The sequence below is a fragment of the Vombatus ursinus genome, unplaced genomic scaffold (genome assembly GCF_900497805.2).
Source record: "Vombatus ursinus unplaced genomic scaffold, bare-nosed wombat genome assembly UNPS02014168.1, whole genome shotgun sequence".
NCBI classification, from domain to species: domain Eukaryota; kingdom Metazoa; phylum Chordata; class Mammalia; order Diprotodontia; family Vombatidae; genus Vombatus; species Vombatus ursinus.
Window position 1 is genome coordinate 2,463,716 of NW_020953946.1, and position 27,012 is coordinate 2,490,727.

Sequence of the window (27,012 nt, forward strand, 5' to 3'; positions counted from 1 at the left end):
GCTAAATGGATGATGTGATTGTGGTTGAGTGCATGGACACACCTGTTCAAATATGTGACTTGGATCTGAGGGCAGTGGCTAGCTAGGGGCAGTGGCTATATTGAGTCTGGGGGCCTGTCATGTGGTTAATAGTAGATTGTATGGTCAAATAAGGACATGCCTGCTGTTCAGTGGGGCCCATAAGGAAGTTAGAATATTGGGGCTGGGGGCAGCTTCATTAGGATTCCATCATATCTGTTAAAGTGTCACTTTTCCTTTAAGTCCTGGATCAGATGCTATTCCCTCAAGTGAAAGGCATTTTCCATTCTTCTTTGCCCAGATTTCTCCTCTCCTTTGAACTTAGTGTTGGAACTCAATGTTTAACAACAGCCTAAGTATGGACAGGCTTTTGAGTTTAATCTGTATTATTAACATTTTCTCCAGGCAACTAGATGGTATAGTGCATCAAGTCTGGAATCAGGAAAACCTAAGCTAAAATCTACCCTCAGCCATGTATTAGCTGTGTGACCCTGGGCAAGGCCCTTAACCTCTGTTTACCTTAGTTTCCTCATAAAATGGGAATAATAACAGCACCTATCTCCCAGAGATGTTGAGAGGACCAAATTAGATAATATTTGTTTTGTTTTAGATTTTGTTTTCCTTTTTAAATAGTATTTTCTTTTTTTCCAATTACATGGAAAGACAAATTTTAACATTCATTTTTTTAAAATTTTGAGTTCCGAAATTTCTCCCTCACTTCCCTCTTCCTTAAGAGAGTAAACATTTTGATATAGGTTATACATATGTAATCATGTAAAATATATTTCCATATTAGTCATGTTGTGAAAGAAGAAACAGATCCAGGCCTCAGACACTTGACACTTATTAGCTGTGTGACCCTGGGCAAGTCACTTAACCCTGATTGCCTCACCAAAAAGGAAGAGGAAGAAGAAGAAGAAGAAGAAGAAGAAGAAGAAGTAGTCGGAGTAGGAGGAGTAGTAGTGGTAATAGTAGCAGTAGTAGTTTCTTTCTCTGGATGTGGACAGCATTTTTCATCATGAGTCTTTTGGAATTGTCTTGGATCATTGTATTGCTAAGAATAGCCAAGTCATTCACAGTTGATTATTTTACAATGTTGCTGTTACTGTGTACAATGTAAAATGAGATAATATCTGTAAAAGAATTTAGCACATAGTAGGTGCTACAAAACGTGATTATTCCCTTCCTTTTCCCCCTTCTCTCCCCATCACTTTCTTAAGACAATTAACCAAACAATAAATCAATCCTTGATTTCCAGTTTAAGCTGGCTGCAGCACACTCCTGCATGTATATAGAGAACATAAAGAATATGTTACATGGAGGCACATGCATAAGAAACTCATGTAGCAAGAGAATACATCTAGACAGGTAGAGAGGTATTCTCATACTTCTGCGGCTGCTGTTTGCATCCTTACAAATCTGCCAACATCCTCTCGCGCTATCTTTAGATTAGCTGGGGACCACTGCTGAACCTTTGTACTGTTGTTGGTATTCCATGCTGTCTTTAAGGGGTCTTCGACTTAATTGTAGCTCATAGGCAGCTTCCTGCCTGGAAGAGGACCTCCCTTCTTTAGCCATAGCTCTGGGAACTACTTTAGTTATACCAAGCTGGGGATCCTAGAAAAGCTAGCCAAAGTTCTCAAGTTTAGATTATATCTGTCTTATACTTGTTTTCCCCACGCTTGCCCGTGACCATCTGGGCATCTTTCAGTCTAAACTCTTATCTGATTTATGATCCAAATATCTTTTAATACATATCATAATAGTTTAATTGCTAGCCTAGGTCCCCTTCAAATTATCCCAAAGACCCTTCTTAGCAAAACTGCAAAGGAGCTGGTTGGAAGTGAGATGAAAGAAATTATGGAAAATTTCTTAATGTCCCTGGTTGCCTTGCAAATCAACTTGGAAACAAGGCTGAAAAGGACTGGGAGGAGTTGGTGAAGATGGAGACCTCCCCATCTCCCAAGCAAAATCTGCTATGTTCCCTATGGATAGGTAAAAGATGTGTATTATAATGAATTGAATTGGAAAGAACTCTGGATTTGGAATCAGAACTATACTCAAATCTTGACTCTTCTACTTACTACTTGTGTGACTTTGGGCAAGTCATTTAACCATTATGGCACTCAATATCCTTATCTATAATATGAGAGCATTGAATTGATTAATATTAAAGGTTGCTTCTCAAGGTAAATCCTTTGACCTGATAAAAGAAATTGAATTGAACTGAAAGCTAAGGCAGGGTAGCAAAGACAAACTTCACCTCCTTCACAGCTTTGTCTAGGACTGATCATACATTTTGAGGGGCACTCCCAAAGGTGAAGAAGAAAATCAGGCAGAAGTCGAGTATTGTGCCAGCCTGGAATATCTGTAATGGGAGATAAAGAAAAACAGATTGTACAGTGGGGAATCAGCACTCACACAATATAGTCACGTGTATTAAAATATCAGTGTGGAAGCTAGAATATGACATTAAGGAAAGCGACAAGAGGAAAGTCACCACCTCTTACCCAAAGGATCTGAAAAGGGTGTGTTTGTCCTCTGGAAGTAAAGTAGACAACAGTGAACAATGGAAATCCCTGAATCGCAAGGGAACACCCTTCTGAAAGAACCAACGTTATGGGTCTACACCTCTAGCATAAATTTTAGTAATGAAAATAGAGTGGCAAGAACACAGCTCTGACTCACAGGGTGACTCAAGTGGGGGGGGGTAAGATTTTGAGTTCACTTTTGTACATGTCAAATGTAAGATGTCTATAGGACATCCAATTCAAGATGTCCAAAAGAAAGCTAGACAAGTGAGACTGGAGGTCAACAGGGAAGTTAGCACTAGAAAAAATAGATCTGAGAATCATCTACAAAGAGATGATGATTGAATTCATTGGAGCTAATAAGATCACCCATATAAAAAAGTATAGAAGTAGGAGACTATGCATATAATACAGCATGTGATATCAAATTTTTTCAATATATTGATCAGTTTTACCAAATTTTTTTTTCTCCCTTTTATTCTTTGTTATAAGGGATGACTTTGGGAGGGGCCGAGGAGGGAGCCGTATTATAAAATGTATAATAAAACATATCAATGCAATTTATTTTAAAAATAAAATAAAATGCCAGCTGGAGAGAACAAGGGAGAACAAAATGTGATATTCATTTTGTGTCATGTGAACTTGGCCCAAAGAGTCAAAATAAGAGCTTCACTTGGAACAGCTTTGGAGGGTTGTAGGTATGAAAGCAAAGAGGAAAGGGATGAGTGTCTTCACCCCTGACTACCCTGGAGTCTGTAATTGAGCATCCTGCGAGCATCAGAGCTGCTGCTGTCATCTCACCTCATCTCAAAGCCCAAGCTAGGCTTTGCTGTGGTGCCCTGACTCAGTGAAATCATTCTCACATTCTGCTTTATGAAATCACAAACCCTGGGATTCTCAGGCACAAGATGAGACAGCCAAGGCATCAAACAGTGATCCCAAAAGCACCCACAGGTCCCTGGCACCCATTCAGGCTGGGTTTCTTCATCATGAAAGGTCCTCCAAGGGCATAGGAATAGTGTGAGTCAGTGAGCATGGGGTCAACTTATAGGAGCTTGTGACTGATGATACACTTTCAAGTACATCTTCCTATAAACTCAGGTCATCATACTACCCACCCATGGGAATCTGAGAGTAATTAGTGCACTTCTTTGGAAAGGTTTCCTAGATCTTTGGGGCCCAGAGAAAGAAGAGATGTTTGTCATCATGGGGTATAACTCCTTCATTTACAAATCTCAGCTCCAATACATACTAGCTAAGTGACCTTCATTTCTCTATTTCAGTTTCCTCATCTGTAAAATGGGTACATAACACTTGCACTCACAGAATTGTTGGGGAGAACACAATTTATAAGCCTTAAAGCTCTATACAAATATGAGTTACTGTTTTCATTATGAGAGGTGTTATCTTGTCCATTGCCACACAGCAAATTTCCTTCATAACCTATGTCACCACCTCTACCCTATTCAGGTTGGAAATGTCAAGGCTCTAAAATAAAATACAAAGATCTCTTCTCTATCATGGATGGTACAGAAAGGAAATTGAGAGAATCATAAGATCATTGATTTTTTTTTCAGATTTTTTTGTTGTCTATCTTGTCCAACTCTTTGTGACCCACTTGGGGTTTTGTTGGCAAGAATACTGGAATTGTTTGCCATTTTTCTTCTCTTGCTCATTATGAGGAAACTGAGCAAACAGAGTTAAATGACTTGCCCAGGGTCACACAGCTAGTAAATGTCTGAAGCCAGATTTGAACTCGGGAAGATAAGTCCAGTCCTGGTGCTCTATATACTGCAACACCTAGCTGCCTTTTTTCCCCCCAGATATCTTCAGTCTTTTTAAATTCAATTTTAATTTCAGTTCCAAATTATCTCCCTCCCTCTTCCCCCTTCCTCATCCATTGAGAAGGAAAGAAAAACAAAACCTGTTACAAATACATATGGCCATGCAAAACAAATTCTTTCTTTAATCATGTCAAAAAAAAAAGGAAAAAAAGGAAAAGATGCTTCAGTCTTCATTCCAAGTCCATCAACTCTCTATTTTGAGTAGATAGCTATATGTTTGCCTCAGTTTCCTCATCTGAAGAATGAGCTAGAGCAGGAAATGGCAAACCACTCAAGTAACTTTGCCAAGAAAACCCCAAAAGGGGTCATGAAGAATTGGACAGAATTGAAAAATGACTAAACATCAACAACAATAAATGTCCAAAGAAGAGCAAATGAGGCAAAGCATCTAAAAGCTGTGTCATATAAAGCATAGTTTCATAGGGGCAGTGGCTTAAAAAGTTCAAACTCTGACACTGACTGCTTGTGTGACCTTGACTCAGTCATATCCCTTGTCTGAGTCTCAGTTTCCTCCTCTGAATTTGAGGAGGTTGGAAAGTTCCTTTCTAGCTGTAAATCTACGAAATAGAGATAACAAGCCTAGGAAAGAGAAGATTTAGGAAGGTCTGAGAGCAGTTTTCCAGTATTTAAAAAAGGCTTTCATGAGGAGGAATTAGATTTATCCTGTGAAGATTTAAAGGGCAAAACTAGGTTCTTCCCTGGGGCAGGAGGGGGGGAACTGAAGAGGTAAATCTTGGCAAAGAATTGAGAAGCATATCCTAACATTCAAGGATGCCTCATTGAGTAGCGAGCTACCTTTCACTAGAAGCGTTCATGTGTAGGCTGGATTAACACTTTATAAGGATGTTGTGTTGGGGAATTATGAATCAGTTAAAGGTATCGCTAGCTGTTAAGATTCCTTGGAACTCTGAGATTCTGTAACAGATTCTGTGAACTAATAATAATAACTAGCGTTCATAAAGCACTTTAAGGTTTTCAAAGTGCTTTACAAACATTAACTTACTGTGATTAGACACCATGATGAAGGCCAGCCTTGAGGAAGCTGGTGGTGCAACAGATAGAGCACTGGGCTTGGCGTCGGGAAGACCTGAGTTCAAATCTAGATTCAGACACTTTACTGGCCATGTGAGCTCAAGCTAGTCACTTAACTTCTGCTTCAGCTTCCTCAATTATAAAATGAGGATAGTAATATCATCTACTTTGCAGGGTTGTTGTGAGAATTAAATAACATTTAAAAAAGGGGCAGGGGTTAACATAGTGTCTGAGGCATAGTAGGTGCTATTTAAATGCTTATTCCCTTCCTGATAGGCCAAGTATTCCTCCAGGAACTGTTGAGAACACAGCTTCACCAGGAGTGAAGGTAAGTGAGGACCTAATATCAATAAATTGGGCGATAATTGGGTTTTCTTGCCAACTCTGGACAAGTAAGAGGAAGGATAACCAATTCTAATATTGATAAGTAGAAAAGACATGAGTGTTGGGATAAGTTTTCAGTCTGTAAATAGAGTCAGAGTGGCATAATATAGTGACCAGAGGGATGTAGGGTCAGGAAGAACTAGGTTCAAATTCTGCCTCGCACACTTTTTGTTTATGTGAGCCTGGGAAAAGCACTTATCCTTTGTGAGCCTCAGCAGTTTCCTCATCTGTAAAATGGAAGTGATAATAGCACCTCCCCTTACAGAGTTGTTGTGAGGTTCAAATAAGAAAATATGTATAAAAGCATTTTCCAAACCTCAGAACACTAAATAAACATGAATTTTTATTATTCCTTTCCTATAGACAAGGGTAACAGATGAATTTTAAAGGAAATGATGGAAAGTATCACTCTGTGAAGAGACACAATAACCTGACACTGGATTGGAACACTATAGATGAAGAGACAGTTGAACAATCTATTGCAGATTATAATAATAATTACGTTCATTGAATTTTCTTTTAATATTTCCATCTGATACATCATGAGCCATAATGGTGTAACTATCCACACAGGAAAAACCAAGTGGATGAAAAATGCCTGCAATCATGATATGCAATTGGATGGAAAGCCCATAGATCTGGACCATTAATACATATGTCTTGAACAGAAAGTGTAGAGGAATAATAAACTAGACAGAAAATTGAACAGGAGAAAGGCTGCCTAAGAAAGGCTGGGATTGTAAGCCCAGAGCCTATTAAGATATAAATATATATATATAGATATATAGATACACATTTATGTGTACATATACACATACATATATACGCGTTCTCTCCAGCATTCACATTGTACTTATCTACGACTGTCTAAATTCTAATTAACACCTACACTTCAGTGTTAGTTTCTATACCACAGTCCCATGTAGATTGTGAGTCAGAGGGGCAGTGGGTGGTAGAAGAAGGTGGTTTTGAGTGGTGGGGTTAAAAGAAGCCTTGATGTTGTTGATAGACACATAATCAGCCTGTGAGCACTCCCCATCACTAATATAAAAGAGGATGACTGTCTTTCCCTACTGGCTTATTCACACACATTTTAGACAGTCTTGTATGGTTTCTTTTTCTTTTTAAGGCTGCCCTATTGATATTGTTTGAAGTTGAAGTCGGGAGACCAAGGAAACCAGATGGATAAGATGGAATTGTACAATTTTCCATTTTTTAGAAACTCATAGTTAAATTCCTCTAAATATTTAAACTATATAATTTTTTTACTTTTGTTTTTGTTTTTAAAAATTGGTCTAGTGAATGATTCTGAATGCTTTTGCTTGCTATGGGGAAATGTTTCAAGATGAAAGGAAGGTATCAGTTCAAACTTGCTTAAACAGCTTTTCAATGAGACTTAAGCAGCCTGGATCATCCCTCTTCTAAATTCTAAGAAGTAACTAGCTCATTTTAGATAGGTCAGACTCATATACTGTATTTAGCTTATGGTACATGGGCAGACTTTTGTAGAGACTGTCTATCTGGTATATTTAAAACCATTTTCTGAGACTCATCAGGAAGGCAGCGCAGCATCATAGAAAGTACATTGTATATCACCCGTTAGATAAATAGTCAAAAGATACAGTTTTCAAAAGAACTGCCATATATCAATGACCAATTGAAAACATACTCCAAATCACTTATATTAATAAAAATACAAATTAAAACAACTCTGGGGTTTTACCTCACACCTAGCAAACTAGAAAAGATAAATTAAAAAATGGAATCAGTTACTGTTGGGGGTGCCGTGGGAAGACGGGCACATTCATACACTCTGGATGTATGTGGAACTATAAACTAGTTCAACTGTTCTGGAAAATAATGTGGAATTATTTTAGAAAAATGGCTTATCTCTTTATACTCTTTGGCCCAGAGATCCTCCAACTCAGCATACACTCTGATGTCAAAGACAGAAAGAAAGGTCTCATGTGTACCAAAATATTCATAATGTTGTTCTCCAGGGGTTCTGGGAACCCCAAAACTCAAGGGCAAAAGACACAGGTCCTACCTCCAATGAATTTGACTCAAGCCTTCTTTCAATCAGAGACAAGGTTTATTAAAACACAGATTGAGGTGGGCAATATTTTAAGAATCTGTGCATTTGTGATGTTTGTATCGACAACCCGGTCACTCTTAAGGAATTTGAGCCTTTGTGATGCCAATACACTTAAAGAATCTGAGCCATTTGGTAAATGAGATTGAGCTTTTTATAGTGTGGCCAATAGCTTGGGGTAACCGTAACAGAAGGGGTCTAGATGGAATTAAGGGCGGGAAGTGGCTAGGGGTGATCCGGAGGTAACAGACAATGAAGGGCTGGGCTAACTTAGAAGTAACAGAGGATTGGAGATTGGGGCAGGGTCAAAGTCACAACGTGAGGAACTGGGAAGGGCCGGCTGGCCCAGGCAAACACCAGGGACCCAGGCTATGTGGGAAAGTCCAGGGCATTTTAGGGGTCCATCATTACTGCGCCATCAATAGCAGCACTTTCTGAGTAGCAAAGGATTAGAAGCAAGGTAGGCAGGTGTCCGTCAAGTGGAGAATGGCTGATAGACTGAATGTATATAATTGTAATGGAATATTAATGCACAATAAGGAAGACTGAATATAAAGAATTCAGAGAAACACAGGAAGATGTGAATGAACTGATACTGAGTGAAATATGGAGAACCTGAAGAATGTAGGTAATTGTGACAATCAAATGAATGAAAAGAACACTCAGGTCATTGGTCTAGAGTTGGAAGGGGCCTCTGAGACCATCTAGTCTGACTGCCTCACATTTTACAAGTGAAGAAACTGAGGCTCAAGGAAGTTTAGTTATGTGTCCAAGGTCACACAGATAGTAAGTATTCGTCAGGATTTGAACCTGAAGTCCTTAGAATCCAGAGTCATTGTTCTTTTTGCCATACTGTGAAGTTAAACTGGGTAATTGGAATAACCAATCTTGATCCTAAAGAACAGATAATGAAGAGAAGTGGGGGAATACCAGGGCAACTGGTGACTTTGCACAGCTCTCCCTCACTGAAATCCAATTCACTTGCATCTCCTTCCTGATGTCATGGTCCTCTTTTGAGAACAAAGGACAAACAACAGCAGCAACGTTGCTTAAAATGCCAGATGGTATTTCTGTTGTTTTTGTTTAACTGTTTATCATCATTATAAGGAAAAGTTCAGTTGCAATGTGGAATACGAAGGAAAGAAGGAAGGCAGCATCATAGAATTATAGATTAGAACTAGCAGAGAATTCAGAGGCTATTTATCCAACTCTCATTTTTTTTAACTGACAAATAGCAAACATCACAAAAGGGATTTAAACCTGAGTTTTCTGAATCTAGTCAATGTTCCTTCTACTATTCAAACTGCCTCAATAATAGTGCATATCCTTCTAGGGCTGTATCCCAAAGAGATCACACAAATGGGAAAAGGACCCACATGTTCAGAAATATTTATAGCAGCTCTTTTTGCGGTGGCAAAGAATTGGAAGTTGAGATGATGCCCATCAATTGGGGGATGACTGACCAAGTTGTGATTTATGAATGTAATGGAATACTATTGGGCTGGAAGAAATGATGAACAGTCTGACTTCAGAAAAACCTGGAAAGACTTGTATAGTCTGATGATGCTGAGTGAAGTGAGCAGAACCAAGAGAACATTGTACACAATAACAGCCGTGTTGTGAGATGACTAATACTGATAAACTTAACTCTTCTCAGCAATACAAGGATCTAACACATCTCCAAAGGCCTCATGATGGAAAATGCTATCCATATGCAAAGAGAGAAATATAGAGTTTGAATGCAGATTGAAGCATGCTATTCGCTATTTTTTTTTCTGTTGAGTTTTGTTTCCTCTTTTGTTTCCTTCTGGTGGTTCCTCCTATTGGTTCTAATTCTTATTTACAACATCACTAATGTGAAAATATGTTTAATAGGAATGTATATGTATCGCCTATATCAGATTGTGTACCCTCTTGGGGAGGGTGTTGGGGAGGAAGGGGGAGAAAAATTTTAAACTCAAAAGCATATGGAAATGACTGTTGATAAATCAAAAATTAATTAATTTTTAAAAAAGAGTTTAAAAAATAACACGCATGTCCAGAAAGGAGGGAAGGGGAAGGAAATAAGCATTTATTAAGTACCTACTATGTGCCAGACATTATGCTAAGCACTTTACAAATATTATCTCATTTGATCCTCATAACAACCCTGGGAGGTAGATGATATTATTATCCCCATTTCACGGTTGAGGAAACCGAGGCAGAGGCTGTGATTTGCCCAGGGTCACAGAGCTAGTGTCTGAGGCCAGATTTAATCTCAGGTTTTCCTGACTCCAGGTCCAGAGCTCTATCTACTATGGCACTTAGCTGTCAGAAATGACAATGATATTAGGACAAAAGGCATTAATAAGACATGAAGTGCTTACATGAATAAAATAGAGAAAGAAGAGCTCAATGAATTGGGCATTCAACTAAAAAAGCTAGTAAAAGAACAAATTGAAAACCTCCAATTAAATACCAGATTAGAAATTCTGAAAACCAAAGGAGAGATTTTAAAAATTGAAATTAAGAAAACTATTGAACTAATAAATAAAACTAAGAGCTGGATTTATGAAAAAACAAAATAGATAAACCTTTGGTTAATTTGATAAAAAAAAAAAAGAAGAAAACCAAATTACTGGTATCAAGAATGAAAAGGGTGAAGCTACCACCAAGGAAGAGGAAATTAAAACAATAATTAGGAATTATTTTGCCCAACTATATGCCAACAAATTTGACAATCTCAGTGAAATGGATACATATTTACAAAAATATAAATTGCCCAGATTAACAGAAGAGGAAATAAAATACTTAAATAACCCCATTTCAGAAAAAGAAATTGAACAAGCCATCAATGAACTCCTTAAGAAAAAATCTCTAGGGCCAGATGGATTTACAAATGAATTCCATCAAACATTTAAAGAGCAACTAATTCCAATACTATATAAATTATTTGGGAAAATAGTTGAAGATGGAGTCCTACCAAATTCTTTTTATGATACAAATATGGTGCAGTTACCTAACCCAGGAAGAGCCAAAACAGAAAGAGAATTATAGACCAATTTCCCTAATGAATATAGATGCAAAAATTTTAAATAAAATATTAGCAAAGAGATTACAAGAACTTATCTAGAGAATAATACACTATGACCAGGTAGGATTTATACTAGGAATGCAGGACTGGCTCAATATTAGGAAAACTATCAGCATAATTGACCATATCAACAACAAAATTAACAGAAATCAGATGATTATCTCAACAGATACAGAAAAAGCTTTTGACAAAACACATCATTCATTACTATTAAAAACACTTGAGAGCACAGGAATAAATGGAGTCTTCCTTAAAATGATATGGGGATAAGCTAGAAGCATTTCCAGTAAGATTGGGGGTGAAACAAGGATGTCCATTAACACCACTGTTATTCAACATGGTACTAGAAATATTAGATTTACCAATTAGAGAAGAAAAATAAATTGAAGGAATTAGAATAGGCAAAGAAGAAACAAAGTTATCACTGCAGATGATATGATGGTATACTTAGAGAATCCTAGAGAATCAAGTAAGAAACTACTTAAAATAATAAACAACTTTAGCAGTTGCAGGATATAAAATAAACCCACATAAATTATCAGCACTTCTATATATTACTAACAAAGCCCAACAACAAGAGATAGAAAGAAAATTTCCATTTAAAGTTACTGTGGACATTATAAAATATTTGGGAGTCTACCTGCCAAAACAAACCCAGAAACTATATTAACACAATTACAAAACACTTTTTACACAAACAAAGTCAGATTTAAATAACTAGAAAAACATCTGTTGCTCATGGATAGGTAGAACTAATGTAATAAAAATGACAATTCTACCTAAATTAATTTACTTATTCAGTGCCACACCAATCAAACTACTAAATAATTATTTTATAGAGCTTGAAAAAATAATAAAATTCATCTGGAAGAACAACAGGTCCAGAATATCAAAGGAATTAATGAAAAGAAATTCAAGGGAAGGTGGCCTAGTCATACCAGATCTTAAATTGTATTATAAAGTAGCAATCATCAAAACTACTTGGTACTGGCTAAGAAATAGAGTGGTAGATCAATGGAATAGGTTAGGTACACAAGACACAATAGTCAATGACTATAGCAATCTATGGTTTGATAAATCCAAAGACTCCAGCTTCTGCGATATGGACTCACTATTTAACAAAAACTGCTGGGAAAACTGGGAAAATAGTATAGCAGAAACTAGGCATTGACCAACATCTTATACCATATACCAAGATAAAGTCAAAATGGGTACATGATTTAAATATAAAGGCTAATACTATAAGCAAACTAGGAGAATAAGGAATAGTTTACCTGTCAGTTTTATGGAGAAGGGAAGAATTTGTAACCAAACAAGAGACAGAGAACATTATGAAATGCAAAATGGATGATTTTGATTACATTAAATTGAAAAGTTTTTGCACAAACAAAGCCAATGCAATCAAGATTAGAAAGGAAGCAGAAAGCTGGGAAACAATTTTTATAGTCAGTGTCTCTGATAAAGGTCTCATTTCTAAATACATAGAGAACTGGGTCAAAATTATAAGAATACAAATCATTTCCCAAATGATAAATGGTCAAAGGATATGAATAGGCAGTTTTCAGAAGAAGAAATGAAAGCTATCTATAGTAATATGGGAAAATGCTCTAAATCGCTGTTAATTAGAGAAATGCAAATTAAAACAACTCTGAGGTACCACATCACACCTATCAGATTGGCTAACATGACAAAACAGAAAAATGACAAACGTTGGAGAAGATGTGGGAAAATTGGTACACTAATGCATTGTTGGTGGAGTTGTGAACCAATCCAACCGTTCTAGAGAGCAATTTGGAATTATGCCCAAAGGTCTGTAAAACTATGCATACCCTTTGAGCCAGCAATACCACTTCTAGGTCTGTATCCCAAAGAGATCATACAAATGGGAAAAGGACCCACATGTACAAAAATATTTATAGCAGTTCTTTTTGTGGTGGCCAAGTATTGGAAATTGAAGGGATGCTCATCAATTGGGGAATGGCTGAACAAGTTGAGGTATATGAATGTGATGGAATACTATTGTGCTATAAGCAATAACGAGCAAGACTTATATGAACTGAGTCAAGAAGACCTAGTTGGAGTCTTGCCTCTGACACATACTGGATGCATGTCTGTGGGCAAATCACTTAACCTCTCAATACCCCTGACAGTTCTCCAGGATAATAAGATGTAGCACAGTTACTGATCTCTTCTAGCTAAGAGCATTTCCTCTAAAGAAGGAATTAGGAAATCAGGAAATCATGGGTCTAGACAACAATATCTCTGATATATTTGGAAAGACTTATATGAACTGATGCTGAGTGAAGTGAGCAGAACCAGGAGAACAATGTACACAGTAACAGCCACATTATGCAATGACTAACTTTGATAGACTTATGCAATTCAAGGATCTAAGACAACCTCAAAAGACTCATGATGGAAAATGCTGTCCACATCCAGAGAAAGAGCTATGAAGTCTGAATGCAGATCGAAGCATACTATTTCCTTGCTTTTTTTTTATTGTTTTGTTTCTTCTTTCTTGTGGTTCTTCCCATTGATTCTAATTCTTCTTTACCACATAACTAATGTGAAAATCTGTTTAATAGGAATGTATGTGTAGAGCCTATATCAGATTGCATGCTGTCCTGGAAAGGGGAGAGAGAAGGGAGGGGGAGAAAATTTAAAATTCAAAAGCTTATGGGGGCAGCTAGGTGGCACGTGGTAGAGTGCCAGCCCTGAAGTTAGGAAGACCTGAGTTCAAATCTGGCCTCAGACACATAACACTTACTAGGTGTGTGACCCTGGGCAAGTCACTTAACCCCAATTGCCTCACGAAAAAGAAAAAAAAAAAGCTTATGGAAGTGAATGTTGAAAACTAAGAATAAATAAATTAATTTTTAAAAGACATTAAGAAAAAAAGAGAAAAAGAATGAATGGGCCTAAAAAAATCAGAAGCTTTGGTCTCTAGTCCTGGTTCATTTTTCAAAGTTAAAAGACCTTAAGGAAGGTCCTTTAATTTTCCCAGGCCTCAGTTTCATCACCTATAAAATAAGGGAGTTGAATGTTCTCCAAGTATTGTGGTAGTATATAGTTGTTGTCTTTTTGCTTTTACAGCATATTATTGGTCCTACTTGTGGATGGTGTGGATCAAGAGTTGCCCTTAGAGTCAAGAAGACCTAATTGGAGTCTTGCCTCTGACACATACTGGATGCATGTCTGTGGGCAAGTCACTTAACCTCTCAATACCCCTGACAGGTCTCCAGGATAATAAGATGCAGCACAGTTACTGATCTCTTCTAGCTAAAAGCATTTCCTCTAAAGGAGGAATTAGGAAATCAGGAAATCATGGGTCTAGACAACAATATCTCTGATATATTTGGAATGCAATCTATAATTATTTCATTCATTCTATGAAAAAAAAACTGATTTCCATTATAAGGCTGAGGGTGAAAAAATAGGCTTAGTCCTTACATTATAGTCATACCATATATGAACATGCACACACACACTCATGCTAAGAATTCAAGCATACTACAGTAGTAGATGGGTTTAGTTGATTTATTCTTCAGTTATTCAATGGATCTGTGATCTCACCAATGGGAAATCCCAACCAAATCACACTTCAATCACACATTCATCAATCAATAAGTTGATTGATGATTTATCTACAATCAACCAACTATCATTTATTAAGTGCTATGCACTGGGAATATAAATACAAAGGTGAGATAGTTTCTACCCTCAAGGAGCTTACATTCTAATGGGGGATACATCTCATATAGGGAAGTTGTGACTAGGGTAGGCAGCTTTGGTTTACGAAAGCAAAGGAACTGGGTGGGTAAGGGAATTGGGCAATAGACGGTCACATTCTTTCCAATGTAAACAATAATATTATTTGATTATTGTTCAAATAATAAGGGCAAGAGGTGAAATGGAGTAAGGTGTGGGCATAATGTGAGAGTTTGTGTGTGGGCAATAAGGTAAGATATCAGTAGTAGGTTGGCCCTAGTGTCTTTCTTGGTAGATGGATAGATGAAGTGTGAGATGTGAGATGGAGCCAGCTACACACAGTGTTTTCACTCACTCACTCACCATTCAAGACTGCTCAGTCCCAGAGCAAAGTCCCAAACCTAGATGGATTAATTCCACTAATCCTATATGGAGGTTCACTAGTCTTGGCGGGTAATATAGATACAGCAGCAAGGAAGACGGCAAGATGCCCATGCTACATAAACCTTGATGTTCTGGTGAAAGGCTAGATGAAAGGCTCATCCCATACAATTTATGACCTCCTATAAATCTTTTGTAAAGGATTTGTCCACTGAGTGGAAATTATGCACAGTACTATACGGGGATAGCACTTGAATATTACATTCTTATGCATGCCTGCAACTGAGCACAAATGCATATTGGGACAGCAAGCAAAAACAATAAAAAGTAAAAAAGAATACAACTGGGGGAAAAGCTCTTAGTATAATGTATATATCTTTATTGTCTAAGTCTGTTAAGGAGCCTTGAGAGAGGTAGAATACAAGTCCAGAACTAAGCACCACACAGGATTGTGTAACAGGTTCAAATCCTCTGAAGTGTGGAAGACTTCTTTGTGAAGTTTTTGTGACCTGTGGGTGTTCAACCTGCAAATGAATACTGAGGGATTCCTTTCACATCCAGGCCAGTTACCTGTTAGAATAAAACAGGTTAAAATATAAATCATTTCCATCTCCTTTGAGTCTTTGAAATGATGATGGGGAACTATGATCTAATGTGTTGATTTTAAAGCCAAAGACACAATTGATAACAGTAGATGTGACCCACTGCCTTGCATCAGCAGTAACATAGCTCAAACAACAGCCATTTTCTCAGCTGTCAAAACATCTCTCTCTCAATAAATCTATTATATGCCCCACCTGAAAGTGGAATGCTGTCATCCACAGAAAAGAAAGAAAGAATCAGGTCTTTTATTTGTGAGTCATGGATAGCTGAATAAAAATGATTAAAAACTCTTTTTTAAGAGGTCCTTCACTGTCTTCTTTTTTCAGTGTTGAATAACCAATCTCAAGACATCATGAGCTGTTGTCTGGCCTAGTGAATAGAATGTTGGGCCCGGAGTCAGGAAGATCTGCATTCAGGAAGATTCCCATCTGTGGTGTTTATTAGTCATGTATTTCCAAAATAGTCAGTACAAAAGCACAAAGAGATAAAGGAAGAATCTTCAATTCAAGATACTTTGCTACTTAGATGAAAGAGCACATTTCCCATAAAAAGATTTTTTTTTCCTTGAGAGAAGAAACTAACACAATCGATCAAAGTCCCATCCTATGCATTAGGGCCTTGCATGCAACATTAGTCTGCAATGAGCTCCTTCTTCGAACTGCAAGAGCATTTATTGCCTGTCTCCCTCTTTTTTGATACTCACATGCTGCCTCCCACTGTTACTTAACTGTTTCTTTACGTTTTGGAAATTCCTGCTTCCAAAACTGGATTGGAAACTAACTGAGGGCAGATACCACGTCTTCTAACATTTCTTTTGTATCACACTCAGCACTTATCCCAACACTATGTAAGGAGCAAACATTCAATAAATATCTATTAAATGGATAAAAAGCCATCGCCTATTCCTGGGGTCCAGGAATGACACCTCAGTTTCTGAGGATAATACTAGTCCCTACCTACCTACCAGGGTTGTTGTGAGGATAAAATGATGTAATATTTGTAAAGTGCTTTGCAAACTTGAAAGTACTATATAAATGCTAGCTATTATCAAGAGAGTAAAAAAAAGTATTAGAAAAACACCAAACAACTCCAAGAACCTCTCCTCTTGTTGTTGTTATTATTGTTGTTGCTGCTGAGTCATTTTTCAGTTGTGTCTGACTCTTCGCAACCCCATTTGGGGTTTTCTTGGCAGAGATACTGGATTGGATTACCATTTCCTTCTCCAGCTCATTTTACAGATGAGGAGACTGAGGCAAATGGTCAAATGACTCGCCCAGGATCACACAGTAGGAAGTGTCTGAGGTCAGATTTGAACTCAAGAAGATGAGTCCTCCTGACTCCAGGCCCAGCCCTTTATCCGCTATGTGACGATCTCCTAGACTTACTCATTCAAATGAAACCTACGTGAAGCAGAAGAAGGTCTATCCATATGATTAATTAAAAAGTGTAAAATAGAGAATACTTTAAAAAGAACTGTACAGCTTTATTATCAGCTACACAGTATAATATTATGGGGCCTTTGAAAATTTCCAGCATATCAATATGATAAATAACTAAACTCATAGGCAGAAATACCACCCAAGAAACCTTTTGTGTTTCAGAGAGCATCTTTTCACTCAGGATGTGCTTACTTAGCTGTCATCTAAAAACAAGTAGCTTCTTTGTGAAATGGATGCTTTGGGTTCCAGAATCTAAACCTATATTACTAGTAATATGAAAAGGGAGCTCACCTCAGAGGTAGGAAGATCTGGTTCTTAGTTTAATCTTGACCTATACTGTCTGTGTGATCCTGGGCAAATCCCTTCACTCCTTATTGCTGCAACAGATTATCAAAGTTCTAAGACTATAAGTTGCAGAGGTGTTAAATTGCATTGACATCAGGAGTTTCCTCACCTAATAGTTCCCTACACCAATTATATCACAGGTCTACTATCCATCTCTATACCTAATATTATTCATTCAGAGTTAATATATATATTAAGGAGTTTAAACATTCCTCATGAGATATTATTAATACAAATTATTTGTTCAATAACCTCCTTTTTGGTAGAGAGTACAAATGTACTCTAGCCAAGTTTTTCTGGGAGTTATCAGAGATTCCTAAATCATCTTAAGAATGTGAATAATATTATTTTTCATATTATCATTCTTTACATAATAATAATGTGAGTCACTGTTGTTTAGTCGTGTCCAATTCTTCATGACCCCATTTGGAGTTTTCTTGGCAAAGGTACTGGAGGGGTTTGCCATTTCCTTCTCTAGTTTATTTTACAGATGAGGAAACTAAGGCAAACAAGGTTAAGTGACCTGCCCAGGGTCACACAGCTAATAAGTGTCTGAGGCTGGATTTGAACTCAGGTCTTCCTAACTCTGGGCCCAGCATGCTATCTACTGTACCACCTAGTTGCCCAATAATATAAGCACTAAGAGCTAAATAAATATTTGTTGCCTTCATATTTATATAGAATTTTAAGGTTTACAAAGTACATTCTTTATAACAGCTCAGCTAGTGGGTAATTTTGTTCCATAAATAGATGAATAAAAGGATCCATGGTCTCAATACCTTGAAAATCTCTCCTGCGTGGGGTTCTCTTGTCAGTTCTTCTTGGCTCAAGCCATCAGAGGCTGAAGTGACATAGAGTTCAGAGTAGTCCTTTCCGCCAAAGCAGCAGGATGTTATCCTAGGAGTGGGCATCTTCACTGTCTGCAATCTTTTTCCTGTAAGAATAATGCTAACAGCTGACATTTATATAGAGTTATAGCTAGCCCTTGGGGCTCAGGGCAAGCTGTGAGAGAAATACTCTGAAACCAGCCTTTTAATTCACGGTATGATAATAATATGAGACAGGATAGTGTAATGCAGAGGTGCCAAGCTCCTGTGTGTAGGCCACAAGCAGCCCACAAAACTCCAAGTATGGCCTGAATCACATTAAAATGTAACTGGGGATTGTTGAACAAAATAAATAAAAATATAATACAACGTAGATAGTTAATTTGTGGTTTTCTAAGTCAATATGTGGCAGGGATCTCCTTCCATTGGAGTTTGACACTTCTAGTCTAGTGGACTGAGTGTTAGACACCATAATCACCCAGCTAGTAATTGTTTGAGATAAGAATTGACCCCGGGCCCCAGGCTTCCAAGTTCATCATCATATTATCTACCAAGCTGCACCACTCATTACACAGGAAGTAAAATATTCCTTTTTTTGGTTACATCTGCTTTGAAAAACTTAGTAGTAATGATTCCTTTATTCTTCCCTATCAGGTTGCTTACCAGGAAAGCAAAACAGCAACCTGGGCTTTTAAAATTTGTTGTTTCATTTCCCTGATGTTAAGGCTAGCTTTTGGTAAAATTGTGAAGTAGGCAAATTCTACACCCTTTCCCATCCCCCTTATTATCTCATACATCTTTCAGGACCTAGTACACTATGACCTCTTCTCTCTCCTTGTTATCACAACCTGCTCTCAATATCAGTCAAGTATATCCTAGTATAAATTTAAGTCTATATATCGTCTCTTGGGAAGTATGGAATAGTAGAAAGAAAGCTGGACTTTGAGATAGAAGACTTAAGGTCAAATACAAGGCCTGGTACCCATTAGGTATATTATAGACAAGCCTTTTAACCTCTAAGCTCCAGTGTCCTCATCTATAAAGGAGGAATAATACTTACATATTTACCTTAAAGGGTTATTTCAAGAAAAGCACTATATAAATGTGTTATTATTATTTGCATTTAAGTCTTATTGTTTGTTCGTTTTGTTTTTGTTTTTTTTTAAGCAATTGGGGTTAAATGACTTGCCCAGGGTCACACAGCTAGTAAATGTCAAGTGTTTGGTCTGAGGCCGGATTTGAACTCGGGTCCTCTTGACTTCAGGGCCGGTGCTCTATCCACTGCGCCACCTAGCTGCCCCAAGTCTTATTGTTGATGGCAGAATGAAAGTCTTTATCCCCCGTTAAACAAGTTTTGGGCACCAGAGAACAGGTCGGAGATGTTTTTTGTCAGGTAAGGTATCCTTCCTGGTACTCCTAGAATTATACCACCTCTTCTATCTTCAAGAAGAATTTTCCTATTGAAAGACTCCCCATTCAAAACCATGAGATTGTGGCTGCAACTAAGAGAGACTTAACCATGGTCATAAGTACTAAGGGAAGCATTTAATATTTAGCATTTTAGTATTTAAGAGAAGTAACATAGTGTATTGGAAAGACCTCTGAACTTGGAGTCACAAGGGAATTGGGTTTGATTCCAGCCTTTTGAACTCAAGTTAGCCTTGTGAATATAGCTAAGTCATTTAAGCCTCTCTGGGGCTGAGATACAGTTAGAAGGTAAACTCATTGCATGCAGGGATTGTTTCATTCTACTTATTTATATCAGCATCTTGCACAGTGCTTGGAACACAGTAGGCACTTAAAAAATTCTTGCTTATCAACTTAAACCCAAATAAGAAATTCCCCTACAACATACCCTTTAAGCCTTTGCTGTAAGACGTCCAAGAAAGATTTTCAGGAAATAATGAAGAGCAAAATGAGCAGAACCAAGAGAACATTTCATACAGTAACAGCAATATTACTTTAAGAATGACTTTGAATGAATAAATTATTTTGACTATTATAAATAACCAAATTAACTATAAAAGACATATGAAGAAAACATTATCTGCATCCAGAGAAAGAACTGATAAATAAAAGTATGCATAGACTAATTTTACATATATATATATATATATATATTTGTGCCTATGGTGGCCATTTCTAGGGGGGGGAGGGAAGAAAAAAAAGACATTTATGTCATAATTTTGTTATATGTTTAAAAGGAACAGCAAGTTATACATAGTAGATTTTCAGTTTCATGTGCAATCATCTTTTTATTATACTATTTTATAGAAATGCTTGTTTTATTCCATAAATTTAAAATAATATTAAAAGAAGACCTTCAAGAAGGGGAAAGAGAAGAGAATAAACATTTATGAAACATCTATCATGTGCCAGACACTTTACAAATATGATCTCATTTAATCTCACTGCTTTCTGTTGTATCCATTCTACTGTGAGATGGTTCTTATTATTAGAAGGTTTGTCCTTATATCAAGCTAAAATTCTCCTCTTTAATTTCTACCCATTGCTTTTAGTTCTGCCCTTTGGGGCCAAGCAGAAAAAGGGTAATCTTTCTGCATGCCAGCTCTTCCTATATATAAGCAGCGATTTTATCCCTATACTCTTTTGTTCTCCAATCTAAACATCTCCCCAGTTGTTTCATTTGATCTTCATATGGCACAATCTTTAATCCAGACTCTCCACCCTCTTCTGAATGCTTTGTAGTTTATCAGTCCTTTTAGGTAAATATAATTCAAAACACAGGAAATAAGGGAATCTATATCCACAAAAGTTCCAAGCTCCTGGCTAGTTACAAGATGCAAAAACCACCTGAATACTCTTTTCTATTACCTGCATTGCTAAAGCTAAAACAAAATGCCTCAGATGCATACTACCAGAAGGCAAAGTAACTGTGTTAGTCCCAAATTTTTAAAATTCCGTGTACAAAAATGCAACATATAATACAGACAAACTTACAGGTGGTCGTTCACTTTATAAAAAAGAGTCTTCATTTTATCATTTTTAAAAATTTGTCAGAATTGATACAACTATCCTCCTTCCCCTTTTGATAGCACTTGACATTCCTGGCCACCATCTTCTTTTTTTGGTAATCTCTCTTCCCTTGGCTTCCATTACTTAGATTAACCTATCCTGCTTCTCTTTATATTGATCATTCTACATCTCCTTTCCTGACTCCTCGACTCTACCTCGCTTTCAAAACGTAAAATTTGGTAATTTGGTAAGTAATTCACGATGCCTCGTGTTCCCTACGGTTTTGTCTTCACCTTCTCTTGCTTTACTCTCTTTCTTGGCAATCCAATCTGGCTCCAACGTTTCAATGATCACTCTTATGGAGACGACTCCCCCAAATTAATTCACAGGATCACAGTGTCTGAAAGTTGGAAGAGACCTCAGTGGACATCTAACCTACCCCATACCCAAAAGGAATCTCCACTATCATGAAACTAACCAGTGGTCATCCAGGCAGCTAGGTGGCATAACAGATACAGTAGACATACAAAGTTAGGAAGACCTGAGTTCAATGCCTACCTCAGAGACTTACTATGTGACCCCTAAGCAATTCACTTAGCCTCTCAGACTCAGTTTCCTCACCTGTAAAATGGGGATAATATATTGCCATCACTGGGTTATCATGAAGATCAAATGACATGACATATGTAAAGCACTTTGCAAACCTTAAAGTGCTAGATAAATGCTAGTTATTATGCAACCTCTTGAAAACTTTCAATAAGGGAGAACCCACTACTTCCTGAGGCAGCACATTCCACTAGGGACACCTCAAACTGTTAGGGTATTCTTCCTTACATAAAGTATAAATTTTCCTCTTTGAGACTTCTACCATTGTCCATCAGAGCCAAATAGAACAAGTTGAATCTGTCTTTCACTTTTAGACACTTAAACACAACTATCATGGCTCCTGAGTCTTCTCTTCTCCAGGCTTAAGTATGCCTGGCTCCTTCGACTAATTGTCCTGTGACATCTATTCGAGGCCCTTCACCATTATGGTTGCTCCCTTCTGGACTCTCTCCAGTCTATTAATGTCCTTCTTAAAACATGGCACCAGAACTAGAACTCTGTTTCCAGCCCTGACTTCTCATGCTCCATTTCCAACAATTCATTGCTCCACTGACACTTCAACTTACATTTCTCATATTTCTCCTCCCACCCCAAACCAGTCCTTCATCCTCAGAACCTTGAAATTATCCTTGACTTTACCCTCTCTTTCATGCCTCCTATCCAGTGAAACACCTCATCCTACTAATTCTTGTTTTACAATATCTCTCAAATCTGTCTCTTCCTTTGTTTTCTGTTATCATTTCTACTGCTCCAGGATCAGGTAATATTACCTCACACCTAGACAATTAGCCTCCTAGTTATTCACCCCACCTTCAGCTGCTACTCACTCATCCAGCAGCATTTCCTAAATTTAAAAAAAAATTTCCCCGCTTAATAGCATTTTATTTTTTCCAAATGCATGTAAAGATAGTTTTCAACATTTGCTTTTATAAGATTTTGATTTTCAAATTTTTTTCTCCCTCCCTCCCTCCCTCCTTCCCTTCCTCCCCTCCTGTCCCCTGTCCTCAATATGGTAAGCAGTCTGATATAGGTTATATATGTACAATCACATTAAATATATTTCCATATTAGTTATGTTGTGAAAGAAGAATCAGAACAAAAAAGAAAAACCACGAGAAAGAAAAAAAAAGAGAGAGAAAATAGTATACTTTGATCTGCATTCAGACTCCATAGTTCTTTCTCTGGATGTGGATAGCATTTTCCATCATGAGTCTTTTGGAACTGCCTTAGATCATTGCATTGCTCAGAAGAGCTAAGTCTATCAAAGCTAGTCATTGCGCAATTTTGCAGTTACTGCATATACTGTTCTCCTGGTTCTGCTCATTTCACTCCGCATCAGTTCATATAAGTCTTTCCAGGTTTTTCTGAAATCTGCCTGCTCATCATTTTTTATAACACAATAGTATTCCATTACATTCATATACCACAATTTTTTCAGCCATTCCTCAATTGATGGGGCATCCCCTCAATTTCCAATTTTTTTTGCCACCACAAAAAGAGCTGCTCTAAATATTTCTGTACATGTGGGTCCTTTTCTCTTTCTAATGATCTATTTGAGATATAGACCTAAGCATTTTTTAAAAAGAGTCACATTTCTATACACACACACACACACAACCATTAATGACTTTCTCTTGATAGGAGAGTATCCTATAATAGTAAGAGCACTGAATTTGTAATCAGAGACCTAAGTCCAGATCTACCACCAGATACATATTTTTCTTTTGTTTTTTTTTTTATTTTTTTTTTTAATCTTGGGCTAATCATTTAACCTCTATGGACTTCTCTATAAAATGAGGGAATCAAAATGGATGAAAGAAAAGTATCTATTAAGTCCTTACTCCGTGTCAAGTACTGAGTTAAGCACTTAGGATACTAATTTTTTAAAATGAGACAGTCCTTGCTCTCATCTAACTGGGAGAAAAAGACAATACATAAAATAAAGCTGAGCTGCAGAGTAGATCAAATAGTCCAGGAATCCTAAGGGTTCATCAGTCAGATGACAAGGTCCCAGGGTTCTTAAGTAGGTCAGATGACAGTGGGATGTGGGAGGTGAGGGAGGGATAGTATTACAAGGTTTAGAGACAAAGCAAATGGAAAAGCCTGGAAGTCCTTAACAAGTAGTGAAAGAGTAGATGGTAAGGCCTATAGGTCCTTCATCTCATTAGAAGGAAAAGAATTATTGACTCCCATCTCATCCAAGTCTTGTGTGCCATCAAGCAGCCTGAGTAAAAGGGGAAGGCAGAGGGAGAGGACGTTCCCAATGGTGGCAGGTCTTTCTTCTACCTGGTAGTCCCAGATGAGTTCTGCAATGGCATGAGACAGGGGAAGGGTGATAGGGAGGACAGGTGTTGTACTAGACAGTCTTTAATTTCCCTTCTAATTCTTAAGCTTATTATTTAGGCAGCTCAGAAATGAAGTGGTTAGAGGGCTGGAGTTGGAGTCAGAAACACCTGAATTCAAATCCTGCCTCAGACATTTATAAACTGTGTGACACTTACAACTGCTCTCTGACTCAATTTTCTCATCTGTGAAATGGGACAATGATAGCCCAACCTTATAGGGCTGCTGTGAGGAACAAATGAGTTAACAGATGTGAAGCACTTTGTAAACCATAAGGTGCTATCTAATTTGAGTTATTATTGTTGTTGTTGTTCATCTTTCATTTCCAAAGAGGACCAATGACATCACAGGGTGATGTCTTGACTTGTGCATAAATTGGATTTAAGTGACGTAGAGTTCACAAAGTCATAGGCCTCACTCTCTCTTCTTAAGTCATCAAAGTCCAATGGCAGGACAAAAGTCAGAATGAGTGGCAATGGCCCAGGAGGCAGTGGATGACCTTGGCATCTTTGAGGTCTCACCAAGCTCTAAGCATTCCACAGCACCTGCTTCAGCTGCCTTCATGGCTGAGGACAAATTGTTCTCATGTTTGGGGTAGACATCTCAACTAATGCACATCCTAACTCACCCACAGGTTTGAGGCTTGTCCGTTACCCTCAACCTGGTTTAGCCCATCTGCTGAGATGGTTTTACCTGGGTATGGCTGCTGCACATGCTACAGTTTCTTGGAGTTACAGGTGAGAGTTGGGTGCCAAGAAGACACCAAAGGCTAATGGGCAACCCTGAAAAGAGCTCAGTAAGCCCTCACACCAGTGATACTAATCCTCTCTGAATATCCCATGTGCTGCTGTTTATTACTATTATTATTATATTTTGCATATAATAGATGCTCAATAAATATTTGTTGAAATGTGAAAAAATTGCCACTTTCTTTAGTGAATTTAAAATTTGATCAGATTTATGTGAAAATCATTTTACTTGTGACTTCTGAGGGACATTGGTCCATAAAGGAAAATTAAATAAATACATAAATAAATCCTATAAGAAAAATGAAAGGCTGCAAGAATAGTGAGGGCAAGTATGATTTGACAAATCAGTGACTATTACCTTATTTCTGTCTCTCTGAAGTCAGCATACCAGCATGCCACTTCCACCTGGAAATGCCTACAGCCCATTCCAAAAACATTCCATGCCTGACAACCATTTTCAGAATTTCATTTGCAATATTTTACCTGTCTCAGGGTCCAAACGTATTATTCTTCCAGCATCAATGCAGGCCACCCACAGCTTCCCTTGAATGTCAATGCACATACCATCAGGCATGCTTTCTTCCTCTTCCAACTTATAGATAAGCCTTCTATTGTCTATAAAAGAAGAACAAGGATGGAGATTTTTATAAAATCATAGACTTATAAAATCTCATTGTTGGAAGGGGCCTCAGAGGTGAGCTATCTTGGGAAAATGTCCTAAGTGGCACCCACATACCTCCATGAAAGTTAGGCTAGATTTTCCTTAAAAGGTATGGAAACTGTCCTGGAGATCTGATTGGCTCAGGAGACTAAAGCTTACAACCACAGATCATCAGGTGTATTCTGCTGAATCAGTTTTTTATCCTGGATGAACACACCTCTGTTCTGTATGTCCTGCTCTGGCAAAGTACACCTCCTTTTGTTAACTGTTAGCTAGATTTCTAGCATCTGATTTCATTCCAATTTCAAATGCAAACTTCCTGGATCTGAGTCAGGCCCAGCTCATTATACCAACTTGTACTCAAAACATGAACCCCATTTACAAGAACCCTGACAATATCAACCTCTACTTTAACACCTCCAGTGATGGGAAACTTACGAAGCAGCCAGTCTCATTTTGGGATAGTTCTAATTATTAGGAAATTGTTTTCCTTAAAGCTGAGCCAAATTCCACCTTCCCTGCAATTTCCACCCTCTGAGATCAAGAAGAGTAACACTGTTTCCTCTTTTAGGTGACTAATCTTTATTACTTGAAGACGTATTTCTTTCTCAAACTTCTTTTTTTCCTAATTTCTTTTCTCCACATTTCCAGTACCTTTAACTGATCCTCGCATGGCATGGTTTGGGGCTCTCTACCTATCCTGGTCACTCTCTGAATTTACTTTAAACTCTTCCATGTCCCTTTTCCAATCTGGTATCCCAAGACTTCACTTGAGATGACTAATACTTTCTGTGATTGTGCCCAAAATTGAATGATCTTTGTTGGCCACTGCATCACTGATTCAGAGTTCAATACCAACACCACTGCCCCCACTCCTCAACATCTTTTTCCATGAACTAATTTCTCACCATGTCCACTCCCATCTTCCCATCCATACCTCTTTGGGGTATAGACCTACTAATGGACAAAGGGTATAGTTTGATAGCTGTTGAGGTATAGTTACAAATTGCTTTCTAGTATGGTTGAATAAATCCACCAACAGTGTATTAAAATACCTGTTTTCCCACAGCTCCTCCAGCATTTGTCACCTTCCTTTTTCATCAACTTAGCCAATCTGACAGGTGTGAGATGGCACCTCAGAGTTGTTTTAATTTGCATTTCTCCAATTATGAATGATTTAGAACATTTTTTCATATAGTTTTTGATAGCTTGGGTTTCTTCTTCTCAACACTGCTTATTCACATCCTTACCATTTATCAATTAGAGAACAGATCTTATTCATACAAATTTCATTCAGTTCCCTGAGAAATGAGACCTTTATCAGAGAAACTTGCTGCAAAGATTTTCCCCAATTTCTTGCTTCTCTTCTAATTTTAACTGCAATAGTTTTGTTTGTGCAA

At 37.7% G+C, this 27,012-nt stretch overlaps 1 protein-coding gene across 5 annotated transcripts in view; it reads right to left on the reverse strand.

Moving 5' to 3' along the window:
* Positions 1-1,207: 1,207 nt before the first annotated feature.
* Positions 1,208-27,012, reverse strand: part of LOC114041175 (regucalcin-like) — a 60,389-nt gene continuing 34,584 nt past the window's right edge. For 2 of the 5 annotated variants that reach the window (XM_027859480.1, XM_027859481.1), the window contains exons 5-7: positions 25,435-25,566; positions 18,230-18,384; positions 1,208-2,386 (exon numbers count right to left, since the gene is read on the reverse strand). In XM_027859480.1, coding sequence (XP_027715281.1) covers positions 2,309-2,386; positions 18,230-18,384; positions 25,435-25,566 — 365 coding nt within the window. In that variant the 3' untranslated portion in view covers positions 1,208-2,308. Of the gene's footprint in view, positions 2,387-15,421; positions 15,634-18,229; positions 18,385-25,434; positions 25,567-27,012 lie in introns of those variants that run through there. The other 3 variants (XM_027859484.1, XM_027859482.1, XM_027859483.1) reach the window with 2 other exon arrangements.